General features: G+C 34.5%; 2 protein-coding genes across 2 annotated transcripts in view; both read left to right on the plus strand.

The window, feature by feature from the left end:
- LOC126965663 (protein sickie-like) overlaps positions 1-2,197 on the plus strand; it is a 150,205-nt gene extending 148,008 nt beyond the window's left edge. The window contains exons 6-7 of the mRNA XM_050809372.1: positions 277-376; positions 457-2,197. Of these exons, the coding sequence (XP_050665329.1) occupies positions 277-376; positions 457-2,197 (1,841 nt within the window). The remainder of the gene's footprint in view (positions 1-276; positions 377-456) is intronic.
- Positions 2,198-3,079: 882 nt separating this feature from the next.
- The window catches only part of LOC126965649 (protein sickie-like), a 100,182-nt gene continuing 81,147 nt past the window's right edge, over positions 3,080-22,114 (plus strand). The window contains exons 1-3 of the mRNA XM_050809327.1: positions 3,080-3,548; positions 15,383-15,560; positions 18,895-19,032. Coding sequence (XP_050665284.1) covers positions 15,405-15,560; positions 18,895-19,032 — 294 coding nt within the window. The 5' untranslated portion in view covers positions 3,080-3,548; positions 15,383-15,404. The remainder of the gene's footprint in view (positions 3,549-15,382; positions 15,561-18,894; positions 19,033-22,114) is intronic.

The following is a 22,114-nucleotide window of genomic DNA, read 5'->3' on the forward strand; positions in this document are numbered from 1 at the left end:
GACGTCAATGGGTACGGCTGTGGCATACAATCGATAAGAGGGACCAATTCAATAGAACCTAATACTATCAGCTGTTCTCTCCACTGTATATTTGTTTTAAAGTAAAACGAGGGGCTACAGGGCTCTAAACGAAATTGGTTGATATTGTAAATATTACCCTCGGAGCAATTTTTTTCGAGTCATTCAGTACAATTCGAACTTTTAAGTAATGAGCTACTATATTGTACGCGAATTGTGTAAAATTTATTCTCTCTAATAATTTAATTTTGTTCACAGGCGGGAAAAGTGGTATTTCTGCTAGTTCCAGTAGATCAACAAGCCCACTTGGACAAGGTGCTGTTAGTTTTATACCACGAGCACCAAACTCAACGTCAGGGTAAGATTAAGATCTGTCATTTACTTGTTTCTTGATACAAATTGTTCTAATAATTTGATTTATTATTTTATTCTTTTTAGATCAAGACCTAATTCATCTATATTAGCCCCTGGTAGTAAAATTCCTTCATCGTTATCGACGCAATCCCAACAACATTCCCAAAATGTACAAAGTCATAATGGAACACCGACTAAGCAATCTATGCTGGATAAATTAAAATTGTTTAATAAGGAAAAAGCTACTGAAAAGCAAAACAGTAAAAGTACAGCGGTTTCAAAACGAACTAGTTCATCAAGTGGATTTTCATCAGCAAAAAGTGAGAGATCAGATTCTAGTTTAAGTTTAAATGAATCTTCAAATGTGCCACATACTAAATCAAATTTAATAGGTCCAAAGAATTTAAGGCAACAAAATGATACATTGACTAAGGATAAATCATTAAAAAATGTAAAATCCAAACTAGTTAGTTCAAAAGTCATGAAAGAATCAACGACAAATTTAAATAAATCTGGTGCTAAAGCAAATCATTATGATCGGTCGAAAAATAGTCCGAAACTGCCCTCACGTGATAGAGAATCTAAACTTACAGCACCTAAATCTGTTAGTAACACTAAATTAAACTTAATAGATGATAATACGTGTAAAGCAGGCAACAAACTAAAGCTGGAAACAAAAATGCACAAATTATCAGGTAGCCAAGCTAAACTAAATGATGTCAGAAACGATGTGGTAACAGAGACTAAATGCAATGAAAACTCACAAATTAGTGCAAAGTCAACAAATAATAATACACAGTCATCTCCTACAGGAGGACAAAATGTATCATTACAAAATAGTACAGGTATTCCTAAGCCAACTGCTGCAGTAAAAGGCACCTCGAAAATTTCCAAAGACGAAAGGCTTTTACATAAAAGTACGAGTAGTCAGTTGAGTCCTATTCAGAGTAATTCTAGTTTAAATTCAACTAACAATGTAAGTCCCAGTCCATTTGTAAGAGAACATTCTAATTTAAACAAAGAAACGATGCAAAAGCAAACATTGGCAGTTTCTCCAATGCCTGCGGTTACCAATTTCTGTCAAAATCTTACATCGCAGATGACTGAAAGTTCGCATTCAAATTCTACCGGTCAGCATTCCAATTCCAGTGACGGAAGCGTTATTTACAAACCATCCAGCGAGTCCGGTTCTGAAATATCAAGAAACCATGTTACTTCTCCTAAAAAAGATATGAATTCTACCTATATAAATAACGTAATTAATGAGGCAGAACTGTCAGAAAAAGAAGCTGCACTGAACAGGAGTAATACCAGCCCTGCAGTTAAACAGGCACTTGACCTAAATAGAACTCTAGTCGAAGGAGACCGACGTGATAGTCGATCAAGTACACCGTCACATTGCCGAGATAATTCCCTAGGTGAAGATGATCCTATGATGAATGTTATGCCGATGAGACCACTACTTAGAGGTTACAATAGTCATCTAACATTGCCAATGCGAACATCGGGCTTAACTCAGAAGAACAATTCTGGATACCCTCATCATGCAAATACTGTGAAAGCTAATTTCGGTCGAGAAAATATAGCGATACGTGAACGATTGAACTTTTCACCTGGATTTTCGAATCCAGACTACTGTGATTTAGACATAGCATCAGGTTACATGTCTGACGGAGACTGTTTACGGAGAATTAATATCAGTGAAGTTGATACCAGACGAAATAATGATATGATGGACGGATATATGTCAGAGGGTGGAGCGTCGCTCTACGGTCGACGAATGAACTATCAACAAACTTCGCAGTTCCAGGTGGATGAAAGGTAAGATTTATAAATATTTATTCCTTATACAACACGCACATTGTCTTTGTTTTTTTTTTTTAATTTAAGTTTTAAAAAAAATCTGTTAAAGCATTCTCCTCGTAAGTTCCATTATCTAGAATCCACAAGTGGTTGCTTTATTGCTCACAGTGTCACTTTTTATTCAATCGTATTGGATATTGTTGCCTCTTTTACTGTTGATAAAAATTGAAAAAAATCGTCAATTCAAATATTTAAAATAACTTATTTTATAAAATAGAAATGTGTGCTCCATAATTTTTAATATTACCGTATGATAGATAACAAGATAATATTCGTGTGCTTAGCATAAACCTTAAAAAAATTATGATTATTATTTGAAATATAATCGATTACAATTGCCTCTAAGTCAAAATAAATATCAACAATACGCTCATAAAATGAACAGTCGTGATAGTATTGGCTGCCATCTCCCAATGGTTCACATAGCGCACTCACACTGTCGCAGCGCTAGGGGAGGCCGGGAGGAGTCAGCAGGGTGTTCAAAATCGATATTCCTACGTCTCACACCGTCGCACCCCTCCCGCGCGGTACTGTTTACCACACCTCGACCCTAACCACCCACAATGCCAAGATCCTGCCATGGACCGTGCGATAAAAACAAATATTTATAGCACACTTCAATGATTTTAATCGATTTAAATTATAATTTTTGTACTAATTAAATGATTTCACAACAATTAATGGAATTTAGGCTTTTTTTGGTTGAATTATCTTAAGTCATTGTAATTTTTATTGGAATAATAAGCTCAAGACCCTTATGTAGGTATCGTTTCGATTCCGGCTGTGACGGCAGTAGTAGCGGGCGGGCGGCATTCGGCGCCGCGCACTAGGGCCGTGCGGAGCGCCGAACTAAGCTCCGTCGTCAGTGCTCTGTGCAAACGCGAAAACTTTTCCGATTTATGAAATAAATCTGTGACTGGCATCGATCGCGCCTTAGCAGACGCGGATATCTGTTGGCGCCGCTATATGGACCGCGTCTAACAAAGACTAGACTCCGCGGAACGCGACCGTTGCGAACTATCCGAACTGCGATGTAACGTCAAGTCTCTTGCTCGTGTCAGTTAATAAGTGTTTCCTACTCATTAGTGATGGACCATTCGCGTCGTGCCTTATGTCACATGTTTCGAGAATTGTGAATCGGACGCAATTAATTTGGATTGTTGTACGATATTTAATATAATATTAGAACTGATGCCTTGAGATGTGTCTTTGCTTTTAGCAGTAGAATAATATTGTGTGGTGCTTTGTAATTTTTTTTAGTGTTATCGTTAGAACTATACATTATAATTGCAATGGTGATAGTAAATATATCGGTAAGAATAAAGTTTTAATATATCTTTTTATTATGAATGTATATTTTTTTCATTAAAGTCCCCAAGGACATAGAAACAGTAGATTTTGTGGAGATGCTGTGAGATGAATGGGCAATGAAATTTCACACACACATAACCGTCGAAGAGTTAAAACGGTCAAGCAAGTTCTTAGCCAAAGAATAAAAAAAATTATTGTCAAATAATGTAAGGGCATTAACCTTGCCTACATCTGGATAAGTTCGCAAAGTAAATACAACTGACATATGGCCACCACACAGTGATAATAATATGAAAAACAGTGGCACTTAATTTATAGTTCACATGCCTCTTTGAGCAGTTACAATAAATAAACTGTTAACATCAAATGTTGTTAAGTATTTTCAGATAAAATTTGCCATAAAATTTTTAATTAAAATAAAACACTTTTAAAGGATTAAAACTATTTTTGCATTAGATTTTTGCGTAAAAGTTACATTTTTATTTTATTTAACCCGCCGTTTCAAGACCTTTCCAGATCTCGTTTTCAGGGGGACTACAGATGAAATGAGTCAAAGATAGTATTTGTCATAGTTGTCTGATAATCTGATGTAAAAATAGTTACAATTACACGCGTTTTAATCCTTTATAAATGTGTAACACTGGCGTTAACCAAAGAAAATACTAAAATTTAAAATGTTAAACAGAATCATTTAAAAGTTTGTTAATAATATTTAGTAGATTCAAACGCGAGGGGAAAAGTAAATTAATATCGTGCCTGTCCCCTACATAGCAAGACCTAAGTGCAAAGTATTAACCAATCGAAAAATATGGCTTAGTAATAAACAAAGCTCTAGAATGGGGAAGCCTTTTGTAAATTCGTCCAGAACTTCAGCCTGTTAAGGCAAAATGAATTGTAAGTTCAAGTATTTAGGATGGTTTTTATTTGCAACCGGACTACTTTTTAATTTTAGTACAACAATGAATCATACTTCAACATCGTTGCACCAATTGCTTATAATTATTACTTCAATAGTAAGTTTGACAAAATTTCTTCAATCTAAGCCACTTGGAAACATTTCTACCAATAATAAAAATAGCTTAAAAAACTAAAAAACACGGTTTGTTTGAAAAGATAATCGTTGAAATGACCTTATCGACGGTAGATGAAAAAAATATATAAATAAACAAAAACCTTATTTTGCAAATTGAAAAATGGAATAATTTTATCAAATTAATATATTGCCTTCGGTACTCGATAAATCTACGAAGTTTGAACGAAATCTGGCCGTTTAAAGTGAGTCAAAATCGCGCCCAAATGAGTCGATTACAAACAAACATACATACAGGTAAAACTAATAAAAAGCGTGTAAAAATCATTACATTTATAATAGGGATTGAATTAGTACAGAAAATACGGAATTAAACTTAGTAAATTAACATATTTTAAGCAATAAAAAAAGAAAAATTGTCGTAGTATTATCCATAGTCAAATTGTTTTTAACTTTACCGAAAATAATATCTAAAGCTTTGAAGGAGCTTTGTAGGTGTAACTATATTATATAGTAAAATGGTAACAAATTAAAAAATACATATTGAATAATTTTTTAACGCATACTTTCTGTGTGTTCTACAAAACATACCGAAGAATTTTTGTCTGTTTTTCTGTTTACCTGTATGTATGTACGCAAAAGAGTTTGAGGTCAGATCAATATATAAGCTTCACATTATCACTGTACTACACATAATATTTTTGCTACTTTAGAGGGAGCACATGGCCGACTTCGCGGGAAGCAGCTAGTGTATTTGCAATCGAAGACAGTTTTAGGTAGATGTTATTATAAACCATGAAAAAATAGCATTTTACAATAGAAAACTATAATGAAGTGGACATAATATTTTATCAATGGGAGGATGTCTTGATCTAGAATTTTAGGTTATCTAATAATCCTAAGAGGCTCTATATTGTAATTGGCAGTACGTATCACTTACTAACAGACGATCCTATTATTTGTATCGGCAAAAAAAAAAACCCGTAAGATAATATACTGTACAGAATTTTATTATAACAGTTGTATAAGAAATGTCAAGAACGTGAGTGGTGCGGGTTAGTGAGCCGTAGGCCATAAGAGTATAATATAATAGACTTTTTGCAAAAACTCAATAAATTGTGGACTTATATTAGTAATCGTGGCTCTATTAATGACAGATAAAAAAAGAGGAGTACAAAAATTTTAATTACAGTATTTTACATATACATGTTTACAACATTATTTTTATATTAAAGATGGCAGGCATGTAATTGTTTTAATGTTTTTTCTTTTTAAATTATGTTTTAGTTTTTACTGCCACTCCAACAGTTACCCAATGCTGAAAATCAGCGCTGTAGCCTTTTCTGTTGCCACACAGTATGTTATTTTTTTAAGTTAGTATCATGAATATATTAATAATTTAGGTTGTAATTTTATGTGTGTTTCATTGCTTAAACATTGCTTCAATAAATGATGATTAAAAATGTTTGCGATGTGTTGTGTGGGCTTAAGCTGGGAAATGGTGTGTGTACTGTAAGCAGCTTTACCTGAAATCGATATGTTTAAAGTGTTTCCTTTAAGCTTACAATCTAAAAAGCACCTGCAAAACGCAATACATCCGGAATAGCAGAGCCTCCGTATTTCGACTCCAAAAATTACAATATTCGTAATTAGAATTAGATTAATTAATAAGATTGTATAAAAATACGCAATTATTTTTACACTTTTTAATGCGTATTATATCTATTGTTTTGGAATAGTGTTTATGAAGTCGGTTGTCATTTTGTTAAAAAAAATATTTTTTAATTTTTAGTGAATTTGAAGTACACTAACTAACAATTCGTCTAAATATATGTATAAATAAGATTCGGCCGAGTATCTTTAATTTGCTCCTAAGAATTGAAGAGTTCCGTTACGTCCTATCTTTGAAGTATATCGTTTCCAATAAAAAAAGAATCATCGAAATCGGTTGGCGCGATATTGGGTTATTTGCAAATTTATCATCCACTTTGCTATATGTATGTATGTATAGCAAATTTAAGACTTTTATGGTTTTCTCATGGATGCCATAGTCAGATATAGACCAAAATACACGGGAAGCACCAGCTTTGAAATAAAAAAAGAATTATCAAAATCGGTTCACCCAGTCGAAAGTTTTGAGATAAAAAACATACCGACGAATTGAGAACCTCCTCCTTTTTTGAAGTTGGTTAATAATAAATCGTTTTAAGCACCACAAAATAATCCAAATTAAAATAGCAATTATTGATCAAGTATAATAAAATGCTGACAACAACGGGAAGTGGAGAGCATGTGATGAAGAAACGTATTTGAGTCTAATAATACATAGATTAGAAAGAACCATTAAGATATAAAAACGTAATCTATATACAATATATATACTTAAGAAAGAAAGAAAGAACAATCATTTATTCACTTAGGATAAAACGGATATCAAAGATTTCAACACAGCTTCCGAAAAGTTCAGCTTTAATAAGAAGAAGTAGTATGAAGCTAATTGCCACCCATTTTAATCTATATTTACAGTTACAGCATTTTACATTTTATTTTATACAATGTATGTAAAGTGATACACCAAAATGGTTATTTGTGTAAGTTAAAAAAAAAAGAAGAAGTATCATTTAAAAACTCAAAAGCGTAACGAGTGCATTAGATACAGTGTAAATCGCTGTAAATAAGTAAAGGTATTATTATAATAAGAGCATAGAATATAATATTTAATATAATAACTTAAAATGTTTATGTAATAAAATTTTAAATAAAAATCCTAAAAGACAGTACTAACAACGCACCATAAGCAGCGCCCGCTCACGAGCATGACGCACGGACCAGCCATCGCTTCCCTCGCGCATATCTTAGGGAACGAACGACCTGCTCTTCGACTACGAGCACTGTATTCTTACCTTATTACCGTACTTATCTCAAACCATGTCTGTCTATCTGTTTACATGTTTTGAATGTAATTTGAATTATTTAAAATTTAAGAGACGTTAATTGTTAACAAGAAATTCATAGTAAACTATTATGATTTAAAGGAAGATTCAAATTTATTTGGAATAATAGTACATTGAAAACTAAAGTAAGGTTAAAATTTAGGTTACTGAGTCAGCTAGCAGGTGTCAAGAGCTCTTAATTAAATATCCGCTGTGTAACGCCTCTTATCTGCTTTTGAATATTAATTCATGTTTTCCATTATTTGAAGTAGAAAACTATTAAAAAAATTGGACAATTGCGATTCGCCTATCGAGGGTACGTACTGTGCAATTTTTTTTATGATTGCATTAAAAATGTAGAGTTTCCAGATTTTTCCATATAAGTATATGGAAATGGTAGTATGTTTCTGTCTGAAGGGCGCTGTAGCTAGTGAAATTACTGGGCAAATGAGACTTGACATCCTTTGTCTTAAGGTTATGAGCGCAGATGTGACGTCGTTCAGAATTTTTGGGTTTTTCAATTATCTTGAGCGGCGCTGCATTGTTATGGACAGGGCGTATCAATTACCATCAGCTGAACATCCTGCTGGTCTTGTCCCTTATTTTCATAAAACAAATGTTATAATAATGTGTATGGCGAGACTAGTTTTAATCACACCGACTTGTTCATTTATAAATGAAACAATTTTATTTTACTTCACTAATTGCAAACACTAACCCCCTTATTCATAATAGTCTGCTAACTTAAAGCATTGCTAATTCTCACTCTGTCTTTTTCTATTGACCTAAGACAGAATGAGAAAAAACACTCCTTAGCGGCTGTTTTAAGTTAGCGGACCATTATGAATAAGGGGGTAAACCATTTTGATACAATTAAAGTTATACCTAATATTAGAAAACTAATTTAACTTAAGAATGGACTATGCAAGCGGATTCAAGTGATTTGCAAGTGTAGAATAATAGTTTCCAGTTCGTGGCTGAATAATGAGGCGAGACACGGTGGGTTCCTTTCAGGATCCGTCATCATTAAGCCGAGGCTGCGGGCGTCGGGTTTTCATTAAGCCTCAATGTTTCAAACGCGAGTAGAATGAAGAAATATCCGGTAAATTAACACACCTTAAACTGCGAGTGACTTATGATGTTGTCCCGATATATTTATCAAATTTGGTTACAAATTTAATTTGTATTATTTATCCCAAAGTGAGAGATATCACTAAAAATAATAAACTGTTTAGTTTTAATCCCAGAAATGAGAGATATCACTTAAAAATAATAAACTGTTTAATTTTAATCCTAGAAATGGGAGATATCACTTGAAAATAATAAACTGTTGAATCTTAACCTCAGAAATGAGAGATATCACATAAAAATAATAAACTGTTTAATTTTAATCCCAGAAATAAGAGATATCACTTAAAATAATTAACTGTTTAATTTTAATCCCAGAAGTGAGAGATATCACTTAAACATAACAAATTGATTAGATTTGAAAGAGCGAAATCTCAAGTCAATTTCCTAATAGTCAATTATTGGGGTTGAGCAGGTTATCAACTGTACAGTTGACTACTGAGTCTACTAGTAGACATCTACTGAGATGGAGCCACAACCTGGGAGTTGAATAAGACATACCAAGATTTACGAACAATACGTCACTCGAACCGGTGGCTCAGTTGGTAAGAGCGAGGGCGGAACCGGAGAAGTCGCGTGGTCGAGTCCCGTATCGTTCATGAATTTTGTTACAAATTTAATTTGTATAAATTTATTAAATCAAATCAAATCACTTTATCTATCTGGGTCATAGAAATGAATGACACTTATGATAATAAAAGTTATACTTTGTACCATTTACCATCACTTCGGAATTGGTTGAGCTTTAATGAAAAGAAGTAGCAGGAAACTCATTTAAATATAGTACTTTGTAAAGGATTAAAACGCGTGTAATTGTATGTATTTTAACGTAAGTTATTTGCGTAAAATAACCATTTTTTATGATTTATTTTTTTAACCCGACGCGGATGTTTCGGCACCTTTCATTCTTTCAGTCTTCATATATAAGATAGATTAATAAAAAAAATACTTTTACTACTACTACTTTTTACGCTATACAGACTTCTAATTAAGATTTATATGATTTCAGTTGCATTAAAATTTCGATATAATTCTTTAAATATAATATTTTAGCAATGGAAATAGAATGATTATACTTTATGAAAAGCGTCACGTAACTTGAAACCTGGTTCAAGATCTGAGATAAATTACAGTACTTAATACTATATCTCTGGTCCCATTTCTAAGTCCTACTTCGACGCATAAAAGCCTACCGAGTCTTTCATTTAAATTACTGTTTGCATAACCCTTTTCTTGTGTGTTTCTACGCTTCTACCCACTGCTTTGTAGCCTACTTCAATGAAAAACTCATTGCTATATATTAACAGTGTATGATGACATACTTATGCTCTCTCTATGAAATATGTGGTAGAAAAAAGTAATATGTGGTTAATAGACAAAACGTAGTCTATAAACGAAACACATATTTGATTAAATATGACGTATTTAGGCACGGACGAGTAAAAAAAGGACTCCGTGCCGTGATATTAGCAAGTGAAGCACCGTTATGCTAGTGTGTGTACGGTTACGGGGGATAATAGTTACACTTTTTTTTCTCCCTTAAATAATTATATATGGCCACAAATACTTATATAGTATCGTTTTTACACTTTTTCACAACGCACGACGGCATTTTTAAAATATTTTATTGAGACGCAAACTGATCTGTTACAGACGATGACAATTCTCATAATGGGCGCCTATCGGCCTGTAGTAGTGTAAGTGTGTGCGTGGGGCTATGTATTTACACGTTTATCGGCTTGTTTTGGTGCTACACTATTATGTAAGGTGACACGGACTCCTTATTTTTTTACAAGTCCGTGGTATTTAGGATTGGATATTGAAAGGATCTGTCATATTTAAGCTATTAATTAACCTCTATTATTATCTACAGGAATCTATCTCCACTATAGTTTGCCATAACAAAAAATTACAAGAACGACAATAGACGATTGCGGCGCAAATTGTTCAGTTTTTTTTAAAGTGACATCCCTCACTTCAAGTTACAAGTTTGACCACAACCCGAGAGTTGAACAAATACTTACCAAAACGTACGGATTTATTTCTTCTAAATTACCGAATCTACCCTTATTATGTTTGAATCAGTAGAGCTCGTGAGAAGAACATACAAGAAACTCAATATCCATTCTTTTTTACTTGAATAGAGTATTTTTCAATTCAATACACATAAGAAATTAGTTTGAAAAGTCCATTAATTTCGGTACATATTAAATTTGTAAATTAAAGTTGGTAACCACAGATTATTTTACGTTATTTAAGCTCAGATAGATGGAAAAAGCGCACAGATTATACATTTTTACTATAAGAAACTTTTCAGTTGCCACTCACAGACTAGTAAAAAAAGAAGGACTCCGCGCCGTGATATTAGCAAGTGAAGCACCTTTATACTACTGTGTGTGCGGTTACGGGGTATACCAGTTACACAATTTTTTCTCCCTTAATATCCACAAATACTTTTATATTATTGTTTTTACACTTTTACACAACGCACCAAGGCATTTTTAAAAATATTTTATTGCTACGCAAACAGATCTATCACAGACGATGGCAAATCTCATAATGGCGGACTATCGGCTTGTATTAGTGTACGTGTATGCGTGGGGCTATGTATTTACACGTTTACCGGCTTGTTTTGGTGCCTCACTGTTAAGTAAGGTGACACGGAGTCCTTATTTTTATATTATAAATTATTTCAGTTGCTAAACCTGGTAATTTTGTATTTAACGATATGTATACAGTAAGAATTATACTGTTTTAGATTGCTTTGGCCACAATGATCATGTTCACGAAGCATCCTTATACAAACGATGAATTCATGCTCTAATGGTCGATGCATCCATTATACGTTAACATAATATAGTTATACAGCCTACTATTACTTTTTATTAACCCCCTTATTCATAATGGTCCGCTAACTTTACCGGGTTAACAGGGTTAATGTTTAATACTTAAAACGCTTTTTGACTTTAAACACGATTAGGTATTGTATTGGATGCACCTTACGAACTAATTTGTTATGTATTACTTATTTACCACTTGGAGGCTCCTTTGCACAGGAAGCCGGCTGGATTATGGGTACCTACCTCAACGGCGCCTATTTCTGCCGTGAAGGAGTAATGTGTAAGCATTACTGTGTTTCGGTTTGAATAGCCGTAGCCGTAGCTAGTGAAATTACTGTTCAAATGAGACTTAACATCTTATGTCTCAAGGTGACGAACCCAAATTTAGAGCCGCTCAGAATTTTTTGGGTTTTTCAAGAATCCTGAGCGGCACTGCATTGTAATGGTTAGGGCGTATCAATTACCATCAGCTGAATTTCCTGCTCGTCTCGTCCCTTATTTACATTAAATACATAAAATAATAGGTGCCGCGCGCCCAAACAATATAGATCCCAATGAACGGAAACGGAAAAATGTATCCACACCAGAAAAATGCTGTTCGAAACTATTTCACGTCCTTGTGAGATAATGAAATATCGTGAAGAACGTTTGTTAGCTTTTTGTTGTTTGTATATAATAATAACAAAATAAAATTACATCGTCCACTTAAACAATAACACCAATCACGTAAACATGAATGTTCATAAAATAATAATTACTAACACAACAAACTAAAAAATAATCACGTAAATCGGATCATAAATATCAGCGGAATCGGTGTACATAATTAACTTTAGGAATAATTAACAGATACATATTTTTTGCTTATCTGAAAGCTCATAGACAAAATGTGTTATTTTCGTTTGCCCTTGTTTGTTCCACCATATTCTACGACATCCAGTATATAACAAATGTTCTTAAAGTTGAAAGACAAGAAGATTTAATTCATACCATTAAATATATACTTACATTAATTAAAGCCGTGTTATTAATAAATACTTGAATAAAAATAATGAAATTACTAATATCACACATATCAATAGAATGTTGTTACTGAATACTAACGAATATGGCTCTATGGGCTCGGACCTTTTGCCTGTCCGATTGACGAAGAAAAATTAATGAATGTCGCAAACGTCAGACTGAGATCTTTTATTTATTATTTATTACAAAGTAGTCGTAAATGAACAAATACACTTGGAGATTTTCAGAAAATATTACTGAGAATTTTGAAACAATTTCTTAAACCATTAGATTATACTGGTTAAAAATTGTTTCAATTGACTTTTTTCTGCCGGAAGTAGTGACGTTACTTCCGTCAGAAAAATATTCTGAGTTACCCCCAAGTCACGCCTAAAGAAGTTTTACTTTAAATACCTGATGTAGTCTAAAGCCATCGGAAGAAGTTTGTTTGACTTTGACTATAGCGTTATGAATGTTGTGTAAACAGTGTTCCCAATCCGGATAAATTACAAAAAATTTAAACTACAAGTAAGTAGTACAGAAAAATAGGTCACAGCGACATGTTGCACATCCAAACAACAGCGTAATATCAATAGCTTTTGTTCAGTGGGAGGGCTCGGGAGCTTTAAGTATTCCCCTTTTATCTCAGCAAAACATGCTTTCAAAAGCGTTCTGTATTGATAAAATACGTTAATATGGAACATTCTTCGGTGAAACAAAGCGCTTATTACTGTCTGTATCAAAAGCAAGATTTCTAATAACTTGTTGAATTTCAGGTACTTTGTGGCAAGTATCAAAATACCTTCATTATTATTATTCAATTATTGTTCTGAACATAAGTCGATTGTTATTTATCTGTATTTTTCATTTTGTTTAAATTGAGTGATTTATTCTTTTTAAAAGTATTCTATTACTGCATTGGTATTGGAACAAATTGGACGAATCTCGGAAATAAATAAACAAATTAATTTATCATGGAATTCAAGTATAATAACACGCATTATAAATCCGTTAAAAGTATTTATTTCTAATTTACTTATGTACGTAAAAAAGATAAAGGTACGATGTGATATTAAAGTAATATTATAAAATCTCTAGATCTACTAAAACGATTTTTAAATTTCTGTTATCAATAGAAAGCCATATTATTTGTGAGTGTCCAGGACTATATATTAACCTTTCCGTTCCGGGAAAAATCTGATCGCGCGGTATGCCTCAGATCGACGCGATTTTGGCGCTCGCGCAGCGTTCTGTCAATGCGAATTATTTTAAGGGTAGCAATAGATTGCATATAATTAGGATGATTTGAGTGAATGTATCAGAAGGCTACCGAACCACGCTATAAGACGATGTAAAATAAACCATTTTCCAGACAAAATAGGGGTTAGAACTTGGTGAGGGACTAGGGTGCTCTACGGCACAATCGGTTTTGGTGTATCTGCAAAATCTAGTGCTCTGGGGCACTGCGATTTGGGAAGGTAATGAAAGGATTTTTCCGTGCTTTTCGAATTTACAAGGTACCTAAGTCACAAACAAAACGGTCAAATGAAAACGCTTCTTACGAACGCTGTCTTAACGATAGGTGGAAGCAATGGAACACAAACACTATTTACACTGGTAAATGCAGACGAATTCGCGGCAACAGCTAGTATTGAATATAAAAATCAACTGACACAAACGTTATATAGCTAGATATTAATATACTCGTTGTTTCTAGACGTACGGGCAATTTATAAAAGAACAACGGGGGAAGCGAACCCCAGTAGATGACTCAGTGCGCACACAAACAACTGCGTTCACTTTTATGAACATATTGTTTTTCTAAACTTTAAACGATTCATATTGTTTTTGTTTATAGTTATATATTTTTATAACCTAGTTTTATAGTTCCAGTTATGTTTCGCTCGCTGTACCGGATTTAAAATTTTCATAATGTTCACCCTACTTTCTATTAATAAAACGTCGTGTTGATGACTATCATATAAAATACACTTATTATATTATTAATAAATATAATATTTATTGGAAATTTTAATAATATCACTTGATATTTATACTTTATTATATTAGCTACGAAAAATTTAATATAATTTAATGGAAGCACACAAAAGAAACATTTACTTGTACTGTTTCTTTTAAGCCCATTTTAAGTACAAATGTATAATTCAAGCGTTAAACGCGGTGTTATTCAAAGATACTATGTGTATATCTATATACTAATAAATGGAAAGCTGGTTTTTCCTTCGGTTATACTGCGAAGCTTACTGAACCGATCGGAATAATATTAATAATAGGATGCAGCGTGTATCGGTTTTATTATATAATTTATTGCTGATTACTTATCCGAAACCCATATTTTTTAACTTATAAATACCTACATATTTAAGTTACGTTAAGTTAGCAATTATCTACCAGTGGGAGGCTCCTTTGCACGGGATTTCTGCCGTGAAGTAGTAATGTGTGAGCATTACTGTGTTTCGGTCTGAAGGGCGCCGTAGCTAATTACTAGGCAAATGAGACTTAACATCTTATCACTCAAGGTGACGAGCGCAGTTGTAGTGCCGCTCAGAATTTTTGTGTTTTTCAAGAACCTTGGCTCTGCATTGTAATGGGCACGACGTATCAATTACCATCAGCTGAATATCCTGCTCGCCCCATCCCTTATTGTCATTAAAAAAAAAATCAGTAATTGACATTTCATTACATATGACAATTCATACAATGGGGAACGAGGGGTACCTAATATATATGGCAAAACAATGTTTGCCGGGTCAGCAATTGTAAAACGTCAGTGCTTCGACCCTCTGATCCCATATCATATCATATCATCCCATACGCGTGTCTACTTTTTGTTTCCAAAAAATACGTAGCAATAAGTTCATAAGGCGGATTGAATATTTCAGACGTGGTGCTCGTAATAGAACTATGGAAGGCGGTAGTGGTGTTGTATACCGGGTTGTAGGACGAACTCGGAACAAAACTGATTGTGGACAGCAGACGGAGAGACAGCCGCCGACGCCGCGACAGGACACCACTTGGAAGAAGTACACGGACTCCCCTGGAGTTGGAACTCCACCTTCGGTGAGTCTCCCTCCAACTCCAAATCAAACTGACTGTTAACTGAAATTTTATGCTATATATCTCTACTTTCCCAACCTCTACTTCAGCGTTGAGGTTAGTGATGTAGATGGTTATGATAATACATAATAAATAAAATTTAAAAAAGCCTTTATTGCTGTACAAATTTTACATACTAGGTACTAAAATAAATTAAAAAAAGTGCCTCGAATTAGTATCGGCAAACGGTGGTACCTTTGATTTCCATTCTGTCCTATCTTTTGCTGTACGAGTCCATAGTTGCCCCGCTATTTTCTTGATGTCGTCTTCCCATCTCATAGGCTGTCTACCTATATTTCTTTTGCTATCTAGTGGTTGCCATTCAGTTATTAGTCTTGCCCATTTCTCTGTCTTTTCTCTTATGATGGTAATGATAAGGTTATAATAATAAATAATATTGACACACATTTACACTAATTGTGCTTGTGTGGGTAACTTGCCCCAAACTGTATATACTTAAACATACTTTCACTCTGAATCAAACTTACATTTAAAACACCATATTCATCATATAGACCTACAGGGATTCGAACTCGCGACCTCTAGCTCATTAGGCAGGGTCACTAACAATCACAATTGTGATAGTCACTGTTAACTATTAATAGCTCACTGCTAAGATTGATTTTTTCCATGAATCTTTTTGTATCTTTTTCAGTCACTAGTATCTTTAATAGTTGAAGAATTGGTATTCCCAAAGAGATGATTCGTATATGTATTAAAGAAACACATTTAGAAAGGATATGTAATATAAATGTTCAATCTCTGAGGCTTAAGATTGAGAGGTGTTTATTTAATCTGCATTGGTCCCTTAAGGTCCTGATTAGGATGCGTAAGTTTACCCTGCTTAGTCCTACTGGTTCAACCACTGCATTTTTGTTAACGTTTGGATTACGGTTTTTGAATGGGTTGAGCCCTAAGTGGTGTTACAGAGTTCACTACATTCTTGCGAGCATGATCTGTCAAGCGTTGATTTGCCAAGTCTCCTTGAGACACAACAGATGGTCTGAGGGCCAAATTAAGTGCTTTTGGCATCACTTCTTGCAGATTCGTCAAAGAGTTAATTGCCTTCAATCCCTGCATATCCCGAAATCCATCAATGTAGATAGAGTTGATTAATGACACCAAATTATATAGCAAGATGTTGGAAAAAGTGGAACTCGTCTTGAGGTAAAGAGTAGCAAGATAAAGAGGGCTTATATAAAAGTGTAAATGCTGATGGAAGATTTTCTCAATGAGGGCATTCAGTATTTATAATGACAATATACTTAGACTGGCCATAAGAACAATTGTAACAAATTACAAATAAAAATTCATTTATTTTTAAACACTTAATGTAATCTCAGTCAAACTCATGTGTTTCATTTATTGACATCTCAGCAAGAATCAAAAATAATTCTACTTGAAATGTCAACTTTCGGCAGACCTTTAATCTCTCTGGCCATGAATCTATGCATTTATTTACGCACTTTTACATGGGAAATATAGTCACTAATTGTTTTAGAGTTTTCCTAAGCGACTTGATGTCTGTGTGTCATTTAGAACCGCCCAAACTTTTTGATTATAATTTATAGTCTAAATAATTCAGATCTTGGCTAGACTTTAGGCACGCTCGAAACGTTGACTTCCAGTCAAGCTTGGGTAATCCATGACTTGTGACCAGGTGCAAATCCTACGGAATGTCTAAGGTATATTTTTTAAAAGCTGATTGATTAGAGATTTCACAGCACGATCTAAGACAGTGTCTTGACACAATTTGGCTGAAGATTTCACAAAAATAAAGCCTTGATAAGACATGATGATCACGCTGCACTTTTCAGACCTGTTGAGCTTCTTTGGAGCTATGAGCATACAGTTTGTTAATTTTTTAAAGAAATTTAATAAGTTTAACCCAAAGAATCGAGAGTTCTCTTATTCATTTCGAGAAATCATGCGAAACAGAAGCCATTGAAACATTTGGTTCGAATAAAGTTTTGAGCCAAAACAGAAGGACTGAAATTGTATATAAAACTTTCTGCTACTTACGAAATTCTTTGTTCTGATATTCAATTGCAAAATCTTTTAAATGCTCATTTAATTCCTCGACTCTTCTGTAAAAATAAATTGTTGGAAACGAAAATGTAATATTAATAACCTAACTTAAATGTACACTAACTTAAAGTACAGAAAACAAGGTAGATAATGGTACTCGTAAGATACAGAAAATATTATAGCATAAGAGTCATGTGCTGCCAGATCAAGAGTAGGTCTCAAAATTAACATGGACAAGACGAAGATCTCGTCGTCTAATGAACTACATATCCTATGTCGTAAATGTTGGGAACTGTACTCTTGAACTATATCTTGGACAGATAATCCAGTAAGGTAGGTCCAATTTTGCGGAAGAGGTCACTCGTCGACTCCAACTTGGATGGGCAGATCCGTAAAATCTTCTCGTCCCAAATACCAGAGTCTCAAGACGAAGGTCTTTAACCAATGGATGACGTACGAAGCGGAGACGTGGTCGCTAACTATGGACCTTATGAAAAGCTCATGGTCACTCAGGGGCAATGGAGATGGATACTCGTATGCTCTGAGTTTCCTTTCGAGATGGAATCAGAAATCAGGAGATTTCTATCAGAACCAAATTCACTGACATAGCCCGCATGATTGAAGTGGCAGTGGGCAGGGTACATAGCTCGAAGGACAGATGGCCGTTGGGGTAGTGCAGTCCTCAAATAGCGACCACGTACTGGAAGTCGTAGTGTTGGCAGGCCCACAAGATAGACCGAAATATTAGATCATAATCAAAATCGCCGAAATAAGCAGGACCGATCGTCATAGAGATCTTTGGGGTTGGCTTTGAGCAGCAGTGGCAAGAGAATATGATGGTGGTTATCACTTAACATTAGGGCGAACTCTACGCTCGTTTGGTCCCTTAATCTCTTACGCAAATAGTATCTTCTTTTTTTATGGAATAGGAGGACAAACGAGCATACGGGTCACCTGTTGTTAAGTGATCACCGCTGCCCACAATCTCTTGCAACACCAGAGGAATCACTGGAGCGTTGCGGGCCTTTAAGGAAGGTGTACGCGCTTTTTTGAAGGTACCCATGTCGTATCGTCCCGGAAACACCGCACAAGGAAGTTCATTCCACAGCTTTGTAGTACGTGGAAGAAAGCTCCTTGAATACCGCACTGTGGAGGACCGCCACACATCCAGATGGTGAGGATGATAACCTAACTTGTGGCGTGTCGTGGAAAGGTGGAATCTAGGTTATTATGGATATATTATATTAATACTGAGTTTGATGTATTACAGAATCAGTCAGCAGCCACCCCTCCGAGTCCATCTAACGGGCGGAAGAGCGAGCGCAGAGCTGGTCACCACTCTCCTCAGCACCATAAGCGAGAGAAACTGACGGCGGCTCAACAACTTGGACTGGCGCCTCATCCGCAGGTTACTAATGAAACTATATTTCTTTTGGCGGCGGACAGGTCGTTGCCGTCTCTAAAATATCTGTATGGAGGCGATGGCTGTTCCATGCGTCTTGCTCGTGAACGGGCGCTACTTGTGGTGACAGCATGATTCTGTTAGTGATCACTCTGCCTTACGTTTTTTAAAATTGAAGTTAAATTAATCGTTTTATTAATAATTTATAATTGTTTCAAAATTTTTTGCAAATTGCCTTTGTTTATTATGTGATGTGTAATTGATGCATCTGATGTACTCAATTACTAATGTCTTTTATTTACTAATTTACATTTTTTTTCTTATTTTTCTTTAATAGAGGGCATTTGCATTTTTTTAAAAGCGAAATTATCATTAATATCTGATCTCCACTTCAATTGCAATAATAATGGATTGGTATTCAACAAAAAATGGGTGTTGGGTATTTCTTGGAAGAATGTATTAATGAAAAATATGTTAATTAACGTTAAAAATGAAGTCTAAGATTTACAAGCACCGGAAGTATCAATCAAGAACTAGGGCTTTGTTATTCTTTAGTCTTTAGATGTTGATTTCTTCATTGTTGTCTTAAATTTTATGTTTGCTGAGTGTGACCAAATAACATTCCAAGTGCTTTTTTTGCGTCAATGCTTGACACATTGATGTGATAGTGATTATTTTATTGAGCTAATTAAACATTTATCAAATAAGCTATTTTATACCTTATTCTAATCCAAGAAGAGCTAATAAATATTACAATTTATTACCAAGCTAATCCTATAAAGCATCCGAGTCTTTGTTTATTACGAAAATCGAAACTTACTAAGCAAAAAGTTGTATAAAACCTTAATAAAAGATAACAACAGTATCAAGATTATAAAACTCCACTAGTCGAGCTAAATTGTAATTCCAGAAATTTCTCGCGAGCATTTCGTATAATAATGCAACATTTCCGTAAAACTGTGTTCTTTGTTTTGAATAGCGTCGTATATTATCTACTGCATCCACGCCTGTATACTTGTACTGCGTTTATTTTGTAGTTAATTCTATTATAGTGAGCACTCGCTGAGTCTTAATAACATTGCACTACATATTTAAGACGTAATCTTGACATACTAAGTCCAGGAGAGGAAGCCCTATTAAAATGTAGATATCTTATAGCTTTAAACGAGCAAATCTTTAATAATCTGAATCTCGGAAACGGTTCCAACGATATTCATAAAATTTAGTATACAGGTAGTTTCGGGGGCAAGAAATTGATCTAGCTAGGTTTCAATTTTAAAAAATGTAGTTTTATCCGTGTTTTAATGAGAAACAGCTACAATAACATTAGAATGCTAAGGTAAATTTCGTTACTGTATACAAGGCTGTAATAGTACAGATGGCACATAGGGTGATCCAGAAAGCAGAAAACCCTGGTTCTAATCCAGGTGTCTTATTAGTTTTTTTTTGTTCAAATTTTGTACGTTCTTAAAAATCCGAGCAAGGCTCGGTCGTCCAGATTAGGAATATAAACAGCTACGTCTTTTTCTCAGTGGGGATGGAGATTTCCATTGACCACTGAATTTGAAATACCTTTGTGACTTATTAAATCTATCCATACAAATTTAATTTATACCAAAATTTATGCACGATGCATGACTCGACCCCCGCCTCTCGGGTTACTTCCGAGCGCTCAAGTCACGCATCAATCGTAAATCTTGGTATGTCTTGTTCAACTCTAAGGTTTTGGTATCTAATCAGGGAAGTGGATGGATATCAGTTAAAAAATAAAAATCACTTCATACTTCTCTCGTAATCATATTCGCTTTTTTAACAGTGGGTGACATCCATGTACAGGATACCAGCTAGGTGGACCACAGTGGCGCCTTTTTCTGCCACTAAGCAATAATATGCAAGCATTTTTGTTTTGATTAGTGGGCTAATGAAACTTCACAACTTATGTCTCAAAGTGAGGAGCTGTGTTCTGGCTTCCTTAATTTTGATTTGATTTGATTGTTTAGAGGACGCACGCACAATAACATTTCAAATTAGAATGAAAACAAGCGGGAAATTAGTCTTCCTTTTCAATTTAAACTTCAAGTATAGTTTCAGAAATTGGGTTATGATTTCAAAACTATTCCAATTAAGCAATGCGGCTGTTTTGGAATAAAAACAAGTTGGCATTATTCCATTGCCTCAGGTGACCTGACCTTACTTCGTTGTGTTTCAAGTAGGAACGGTACATCAGTGTGCCAAAAAGGTTGTGTTCACAGTTAGTTCGCCAATGACAAGATGTCTTGGCAAAGCGCCATACATTCACATAAACTATTCAACTTGTTAGCATGACTTTTGTACTTAATTTATGTTTAATTCAACGTCGAAATAATTACAATAAGATTTCTTTATTCATTCTGGATATAAAATCTTATAATTATATTTACAATGCTATGATAGCATTAAAATAAAATAATCATTACGGGGAAGTGTACCAAGAATTCTGGCAGGATTTCCGCGTTGGATAGCTAGGCTGATCGTTGACCGAAATAGCTGCCAGCGCTTGAGTGTCCAGTTGCCCTATTGAGGCGCGAAGATAGTACTTTGTACATTCTCCGCGCCTCTGGGCCCCACGGGCCAAGTGTCTCGACACGAAACGGCACAAAGATATATATTTTTGGATATAATCATTCCAATCTAGTGACTTTAGTTATATTTACATATAAAAAGCACAAAGACTGCGTTGGATATTTTATTCCTCAGCAATATGTATATGTAGTAATATATTGTTGAAAAGGTTTTGATGAGAAAAACTTAATATCATTGAGTTCACAGGAATCAAAATTTATTACGGTTCAAATATTTCTCATAGAGTTACATTGAAAATGGGGTTTGTTCATGGGAAAAAACAGGATATCCTTTTTGAACTAATTGAAGTATTATTCATAAGTTTAATTTACCATTGCATATGCTTAACCAGGCATGCATACACGGGCAGGAGATTTGTGAGAGACGAGCGGTTCATCCTTATATTATGATATTACGACTACTAAGCAATTTGTTGTATTTTAAAGTGATAAACCTCACTTCTGGGAGCGGTAAATTTATGAACGAC

Source organism: Leptidea sinapis, chromosome 8 (assembly GCF_905404315.1).
Source record: "Leptidea sinapis chromosome 8, ilLepSina1.1, whole genome shotgun sequence".
NCBI lineage: Eukaryota > Metazoa > Arthropoda > Insecta > Lepidoptera > Pieridae > Leptidea > Leptidea sinapis.